Source organism: Crocodylus siamensis, chromosome 2, assembly GCF_052110815.1.
Source record: "Crocodylus siamensis isolate JL-2025a chromosome 2, ASM5211081v1, whole genome shotgun sequence".
NCBI lineage: Eukaryota > Metazoa > Chordata > Crocodylia > Crocodylidae > Crocodylus > Crocodylus siamensis.
In genome coordinates this window covers 278,893,278-278,901,542 of record NC_143396.1, presented here as the reverse complement: position 1 = coordinate 278,901,542, position 8,265 = coordinate 278,893,278, and the positions used below count along the sequence as shown (strand labels likewise).

Genomic DNA, 8,265 nt, shown 5'->3' with positions numbered 1-8,265 from the left:
ATTTCAGATGCACTTCAGTAGTAAAGGACATGATTTATACAACTACCCACTGCAGATATTCTTAAGAAAGCTTTTTTGACAAGTAAGTCTTACATAGACATTTATATTCAGACCAGCTACCTGCACACAGCCCCTTAGATGTGAATAGTTAAAACACACTTGCCACTTTGAAATATCCAACTCCAACAGTAATGTGAGGCAATCTTTCATTTATTTTCGAGGCAGCCCACATTTGACTTTGCCAAGTTGCATGCAAGTCTGTTTGTCATGGCCACCTTGTGACCTTCACTTTTAGCAGCCTTGTTAATTTGCTTGGTAGAGGGAATGCCTATATATTTATACTGTATATAAAACAATATGGTGCTGATCGGATGGGATCTGCAGCTGCTATCTTAACACAAGCAAGGTGGCAATGAACAAGAATGCTCTGAAGACTGTTTCTTTGTGTGCAAGGAATGGATGGTCTCAGTTCTATTCCATAATATAGTATGTGCACTACTCGACTAGAAGCGATGGGGCAAACAGGTACAATAAGGGTGGAGGTAGTACCTTACGCTCACTAAATGCACTAACCCCCCGTATTTACCTACATTTAAGATTACCCCCAATTCTTTAAGTGGAAAACTTCTAATGTTGTTACAATGCTCCCATGTATAGAATTTATTTATACGAGGGTCATCTTTAGGGACCTACTGAATTTGCGATTTTCACGGAAACTGTGAATTTGGTTGGTCCCTGCATAAAGCCCAGTCCCTGCAAAAAGGATCAGGGACCATGAAAAGGTACAAAATCAGCAGCAAGCAGGGAGTTTAAAAAAGAGAGAACTGCAAAAACAGATGAGGACAGAAAGTCCTGGTATCCTGACACCTGGGGGAGGGAGAAGGGGGCAGAATTTTACTGTGAGTGTAGTGTCCCCCCCTTGCCTCTGATTGGTTATGGGGCCCCAGAAGTCTCACCCCTCCCCAGAGATTGACAGATGGCCATGCATGCATGTCCTGCCGTGAAAATGGTACCTGGCACTGCGCTTGAACCATGAAATCGGGGGCAGCCACCCCAAATTCGGTTAGTCCCTAGTTATCATAAATCTTTCCCTCTCCTTCAGTTGCAGTGGGGAAAGCAGTGGCTGGCAGTAGGGAACTCAAGTAGCCTGACCCTTGACTGCTCACCTCCATGTCTACATCTCTTGGCATGTGCTCCCCACCCACTACCCGCCCTCTTTGCTGTCTCTGCTCGCCCCAGCCACGTGCTCTCCAGCTCTGGGTCTAGAGTTGGCAGAATGGGCAGCTACAGCAGCTGCCTGCCTCCGTGATACCTTCGATTCCAGTACAAGGCAGGTTAAATGTTAAAAATGGAGGTGATGGGGGGACCTCATCTTGGATTTGAGTACATATGGTAGTTTTTTTAACATTTTAGAAAAAAAAACCAAAAAACAAAAAACTGTTGCCTTTCCTTCTGACAATATTCAATTTATGATATAGGCAGACAACAAGCTTCATATTTAGAAACAATTTCACAAACAGCTGCTTAGTTACTGGAAGTGTACCAAAACTCTCATCTGATACTTTAAGCCAGAGGCCAGAAGCACTTATAATTAAAAGCTGATCTCATGCAAGCAGGGTTTGTTGTTTTTTTTTTTTTTGGAGCACACTGCAAAAAACCACAGAAAGATTCAAACTGCCATCCATAATTTGGAAACATTCGGTCACAAATATATTAATTTCCCTTCTGCACTTTGCATTAAATGACCTAAGCCAAGTATTCTTCTGTGTTATGATTCTACAAGATAATTAGAATCCCAGCCACCTCAAAAGGTACAAGATTGTGCATCTAGAACAAGAAATATAATCCCATGGAAAAAAAAAAGTCACTATACAAATACATTGGTTTACAGTTCAGAATAGAAACCTGTACTTCAACATGAGCAACAAATTATAAGAATTCAAAGCACTGAATGTGTAGTCTACATATCTGTTGCAGTACTGGAAAAAAATCATTGCCTTTCAAAAAGCATATCAGTCTAGAGCAATGGTTCTCAGCCTCCTTGGACTTGAGGCTTCCCCCTCTATAATTCACATAAATTGGAGGCCACTCAATTCACACGATTAATGTATCTCTTACTATGCTTACCTCCTTATAGGAGCTGGGGAATTAGCATGGCAGGATCTCATGGCACCTGGTTGAGAATCACTGGTCTGGGACAAGGAAACCTAAAACGGTCTTTGAGGTTAACTGTAGTTTAGCTAAAATAACCAAGGCAATACTTCAAAAGTCTCATCAAAATATAAAAAGAGTTTATTTAGTTAGCTACGGTATAAAAATACAATATAAACATACAATACACATCAACCTCACTGTTAAATCCATCCACTAGAAGTGTTAGTTATTCAGCTATAAAAAGATGATTCTTCATAGAACTGAGAGAGACATCTTAGTCGCAAAGAGGTACTGGCAGATCATTAAAATTTAGACTTCAAACATTGAGCAACCACTGCAGAGAACTTGCTCACCAACGTCACTGTAACTAGAAGAAAAAAAGAAGTCAGTTGAGCATCCCCTATTTCTTGTACAGTATTGAAAAGAAAAGGAAAGAAAAGAAAAAAAAGATTCCCTTCTCTCTTCAACAGCTACGGAAAGCAAGAGAACCCCACAGAAATTACCAGGCTCCCATCAGGCATTTATACACATGCTCCAAGAGTGGGGGGAGGGTGCTTCAATTATAGTAGCTCTGAGAGCTGGTCTAATTAAAGCACTCTGAGTGGCTCATGTATCAGTGTCCCCGTGCATAAAAACGGCAGCAGGGGCGCTTTATCTAAAGCTTGTTGAATGAGACACTGGAGGTTGCTTTAGCATGGCAATTACCACACTCCAGACTCAATTAATCTGTAATTACAGTGCATCAGAGCAGCCTTGATGCTTATGTATAGGCGCCCATCACTACTCTGCATTTGAGGAATGCTCATAGAACTTAAAGCTACCAGCACAATACAGCTCTACTGGGAAGAGATACAAGACATGCATCTCACCTCCCAGGCCATGTGACTGTAACTCCAATTCATCATTTCCATTAGGACGAGTATCAGAAGCAGCGTACCAGCGTAACTATAGTTTCTATGTTTCGGGGAGTTTTAAAGACATAAAAACTATACACCTGCCCTGAACATATCAGTCAGGCACTTACACATCATATACGAGTAGACTGTCTCAATCTGATGCAGCTGCATTTTTCCCCCCCTTATAAAATTATGATTCTAAAAACAAGCTTGAAACCATCACAAAACACTTACTCGATTGTGCAACACATAGAACAAATGACAGCGTTACAGCAACTGCAAAGTTTGCTGCAATGCTGACATATCAAGCGATCACACTGCGTGCAAACTTCTTTGATGTCTACGGTCCGTACACACGAGGAGCAGGCTTTGGAAACTCCCATGGGTGGGGCTATTTGGGAGAAAAAAAACAAACAAACAAAAAAACCCATTTTATTATTATTATTTTGCCAGAACAGAAAATTCAAACAAACAACATCTAGAGCCCTCCAAGATCCATAGGAACCTATTTATCTGTAGTCAATATTATTATAGTGAAGTGAGCACAAAACTGAATATGTGATAGCTATTCCAGGCACTAGATGCATCCCATGCTTTTACAATTAAATGAAGAAAGACAAACTATTTTGTGGCAGCAACACCCAGACTCTACTTATCCGTTTGGTATCCCAATTTCGCCAGCCAACCCTAACTCAGGGCTGTCCAACTGGCAGCCTGGGGGCAGCATACAACCCATAAGAAATGATTAGTTTGCAGCCTCCAGGGTCCCACCTGGTTGCTCTGCCCTCTGATGCTTCAGCTGCAGCAGCAAGTATCTCCAGGTTTTCCTCTCTTCTGGCCTCTGCTTCATGCCCAGGGCGCAGGGTGACATGATGCAGCGTGTGGTAGCCTGCAGCTTGGGGCACCCACAGTGCGCAGCAAAAGGGGACCCTACAACCATGAAGCGGAGGATGGCAGCAGCCCCGGCCCCCATCCCAATTGCTAATTCTGACAGGGCAAAACTTGACCTCAAACCTATCAAGTTTCAGCTAAAAATAAGAATGGTGTGGCCTCTCTGACAGCTTCAGCTTGGTGCTGGCCAATGAAGCCCTGCACAGACACCACCCCAGGGGCAGGACAGGGCGGGCTCTCAGGGGGAATTTTGCTTTCCTTTGCAGCAAGGACATGGCCCTACCTGGGACCTCTTGAGCATCTATGGATAACATTTCACAGAAGCAGGACACTGGCTGCTGCAGTTCTCCTGCTTTACCTGTGCAGGCCAAGCTGTTCGATCTGTGTCGCATCAGGGCTGACAGGTTTATGAAGATTTGATGATGGATCGGTAGAGGGTGGTTTGGCTGGGGACAGAAATGTGGTGCGGAAAATTTTCCAGTGCTTTAAATTTTTCCGTGGGAAATTTGCCATTTCTAAAAATTCGTCGTTTCATAAAATTCATTAGTAACAATGAAAGGATGCCAATACAATATTAGGTAAGCTTAGAAGTTTCAAAGTCGTAATTGTTTTTCAGGTGATTATCCCTAGGAAGCGTGGGAGACAGCACACCTGTGTTTTACTGATTTGTAAATGGGAGGGTAAATACACTCAGAATCATCCAAACCAAAAATCAAAGTTACGAGTTCACCTAATTGGCTGTGCAGGTTAAATCAAAACCAAAGCACTGCACATCACGCGCAGTTCCGTGTTGTCAGAAGCAGTATCAGAAGCAGCGTACCAACATAATTATAGTTTCTGTATTTCAGGGAGTTTTAAAGACATAAAATCTATACACCTGCCCTGAACATTTCAGTCAGGCACTTACACATCATATACGAGTAGCTCGTCTCAACCAGATGCAGCTGCGTTTTTTCCCCTCAGAAAAGGATGATTCTAAAAACAAGTTTGAAACCATCACAAAGCACTGACACGACGTAAGCCTGTCAGCAGTTTTCAGTGCCTTTGTTTTATTTAAAGGGGGGGAAAAAAAACAACGCAAGGGATGTACATGCTGTTGTGTACTGGCTTTATAAGTATTCCAATAATATAATAACTTCTTTCCACGTAAAACTTTGAGTATAGCATTAACACCTGTTTGAATATATTTAACATACCATATACACACACACATATTAACTGTGCTGTATTTAATTTTTTTCCCCCCTAATCAAATCCCTCAGTTCAAATACTTGTGGCTATTGGGACATAACATTAAGTGAAGGGGGAGGGGGGAATGTCCTTTTTTAGCTTTGTTTATTAAACGCAAGGCAAATAAACCGGCTAAATCAGACCGCTGTACTTAGGAAAATTTCCCAATTTAAGGGTTTCCAGAAAACCCGCGTCCCTGGCGGGGGCGTCCCCGCCTCAGCTCCTGTCCAGCTCCACTTCTTTCTCCACGATGGTATTTATGGGGCAGCCCCACGCCCACGGGGAAGGCGGGATGCCGGGTGCCGCCTCTCGCAGGAGCGCGGCTCCGGCTCCGGCTCCGCGTCACTCACCGCGCTCGCGGGCCGGGCGGCGCAGCAGCCTCCCGTCGGGACCCAGCAGCATCTGTCCGGCGCTCTCGGGCTCCCCCGCCGGCTCCTGCGGGGAGGGGTGCGGCGGCGGCGGCGGCGGCGGCGTCAGGGCCGGGCGGGCGGCGCGCTCGGGGCAGGCCTGGGCGCCGCGAAACAGTAGCTGCCGCGTCCGCTCTGCGGGGGGGGACACGACACATACACACACAGTGACACGGTGAGCGGGGCCGGGCGGGCGGCACGCGCGGCCCCGGCCCCGGCCCCGGCCCTCACCGTAGACCTGGCGCCGGTACGTGTCGCCCGCGACCCCGCGGCTCATCTCGCGCAGCCCCACGCGCGTCTTGCGCTGCGGCGCGGCCGCCTCCGCGAAGGGGCAGCGGCGCTTCGCCATCTCGGCCGCGCGCCCACCGCCCCGCGCACGTCACCGCCCCGCCGGCCAATCCGCGCGGGGGGCGGGGCCTAGCCGCCGACGGAAGGTGTGGGGCAGCCTCTCCCTCCACCCCCGGCGCGCACAGGGCGGGGCCGGAGCCTGGGGGCGGAGCTTGCCTCCCTCCCTCGGGAGCTGGCGGGTGCGGCGCGGCCCTGGGCGCCCTAATTCTGATGGGGACTTTCGGTTTCAGTGTCACTCCGCCCTGCCCGTGCAACTGCAGTGATAGTGAATAGTGTGGCGAATACGGTATGGACAACACAAATGTGATCTTATATTAACGACAAATATCTCAATACACTATGGATAACACAGATATTAATTACAGATCTCTCAATACAATATGGGTACTACAAATAGTATCTTAATAACAAATAAATACGATATGGATAATACACATCTATTGATTACAAATAACTACAATATGGATAATATACATACTGATTACAAATAGCTCAATATGGTATGGCTAATACAAATATTATCTTGTATTAATTACAAATAAATACAATATGAAAAATACAAATATATTAATTACAAATATCTCCATTACAGTATGGATAATACAAATATTAATTATAGACTTCTCAATACAATATGGATAATACAAGTATCGTCTTATATTAATTACAAATATCTCAATACATATGGATAATACAAATATCATCTTGTATTGATGACATATCTCAGGACACAATGGATATTACAGATATCTCAATACGGTATGGATAATACAAATACTATCTTCTATTAATTACAAATATCTCAATGCGATTTGGATAATAGAAATATTCAGTGGAATTAATTTTTATAAAGTGGGGGGCCCTGGGTGGTTGCCCAGTTTGCCCTCCCCTAAGGCTGCTACTGATTGCACTCTTGGGGCCATAAATGCAGGCTGGCTACACGTGCAATGTAGTCCCTGTGCCATAAAAGTGACTCCCCAGCTGTCCAGAAAGCCACACTCCCATTAAGTTAGTGCTTGAAGATGTGTAGTGATCACCAGCACCAGTCTGGCACTGGTTCCCATCCAGCTAGGGTTACCAGCCCTCCACGGTTGCCTTGGAGTCTCCAGGAATTAAATATAAGGCTCCGGGATACTGCTAAAAGTCACCCGGGAGATAAATGATAGGTCATCGCTTAAAATAAACATGAAATGTTGAATCCGGTTTATATAGTAGTCCAGTGGGTTTTTAAAATGTAATAGTAATGTGTACTTGCCTTCTCATGCCATGTCATTATTACATTACATGTCATTATGGCATGTAATGAAAACTCCCAAACTGATTTAAACGGAGTTGGCAACCCTACGTCCAGCTTTCATTTGAAGGCCTAGCAGGGCCCTGCAGTGGCAGAGGGCAGATGCTGGAAGGGGGCAGCGAGCAGGAGGGTTTTCCCCTGTTCCTCTCCCATTTGCAGCCTCCAGCATTTAAGGTCCCAGCGATGCAGAGGCTGTGTTCACGGCTCCCATGTTCACCCTGGAGCACCTCGTGCACTCCCTTGCCACCAAATTAGGCAGCTGTGGCACTTTGGCATCTACGTGCAGTTGTATTCCACCCGGCTTGCAAAACTGAACACAAATATACAGGCTGTCCTCGGACTTACAACACAATCGGTTCCTGAAAACTGCATCTTAAGTGGAAACATTGTAACTCAGAACCAATTTTCGTATAAGAAACAATGTTATAAATGAGGGATTGGTTCCTGAACCAAAGCCCGATATCTTATTTTCACCAAAAATACCCCAGAATTTTGTACTCGATCAATTATAGATGAGTCATAAACATTAATATATTTATATTGTAAATAGCAATCATGTTGAATTGGAAGGACTTCTTTGAAGTGACTTTGCTGGACTTTTTGTAAGACTATTGGTTGGACTTTTTGAAGGGCTCTTGGCTGGAGTCTTCTCAGGAGTACTGGCTTTTTCTGGAGTCTTGTCTGCTTTCTTAAAGAAAGTGTCTAAGGAGGTTTGGACAGATGCTCTCCAGGGAGATGAGCCAACTTGTTCGCTGGCGTGGTATTGCATCAGATCAAGCACTGAAAAATCAAAACTGACATCATGAAGTTGAAACATAAAGTAAGTGAGAAACGTTGTAACTCGAAATGTTGTAAGTCGAGGACTGCCTGTATGTGGGTTGCCCTGCCTTATGCCATGTCATCCCACATCTAGGATGAAGGCACATGATAAAAAGTATATCAGTACTAATGGTTTTTAAGGAGCCCAAGCAAGGTGGAATAGGATCTCATTTAAATTACCTGAAAAGGCAGAAAAATGTCTCAGGCCTGTCAGTGGTTAAGGGAG

At 44.9% G+C, this 8,265-nt stretch overlaps 1 protein-coding gene across 2 annotated transcripts; it reads right to left on the bottom strand.

The window, feature by feature from the left end:
- Positions 1 to 2,269: 2,269 nt before the first annotated feature.
- Positions 2,270 to 5,982, bottom strand: SIVA1 (SIVA1 apoptosis inducing factor). Of its 2 annotated transcripts, XM_090034141.1 has the most exons (5): positions 5,810 to 5,982; positions 5,522 to 5,713; positions 3,822 to 3,980; positions 3,285 to 3,441; positions 2,270 to 2,521 (listed from the first exon to the last, which is right to left on the bottom strand). In XM_090034141.1, the coding sequence occupies exons 1-5, from the start codon at positions 5,925 to 5,927 to the stop codon at positions 2,464 to 2,466; spliced, it is 684 nt and encodes a 227-aa protein (XP_089890267.1). In that variant the 5' UTR covers positions 5,928 to 5,982; the 3' UTR covers positions 2,270 to 2,463. The 2 variants fall into 2 exon arrangements, with proteins under 2 accessions (XP_089890267.1, XP_089890268.1); XM_090034142.1 differs by lacking the exon at positions 3,822 to 3,980 and having other exon boundaries at positions 5,810 to 5,975.
- Positions 5,983 to 8,265: the final 2,283 nt, after the last annotated feature.

What these genes read in the sequence shown, in the direction of transcription:
- SIVA1 (XM_090034141.1), bottom strand. Translation starts at nt 5,927, where the DNA reads ATGGCGAAGCGCCGCTGCCCCTTCGCGGAGGCGGCCGCGCCGCAGCGC. An exon ending in GTACCGGCGCCAGGTCTACG is followed by an intron (nt 5,714 to 5,809) that starts GTGAGGGCCGGG and finishes CCCCCCCCGCAG; the next exon opens with AGCGGACGCGGCAGCTACTG. An exon ending in TCTATGTGTTGCACAATCGA is followed by an intron (nt 2,522 to 3,284) that starts GTAAGTGTTTTG and finishes TTTTTCTTCTAG; the next exon opens with TTACAGTGACGTTGGTGAGC.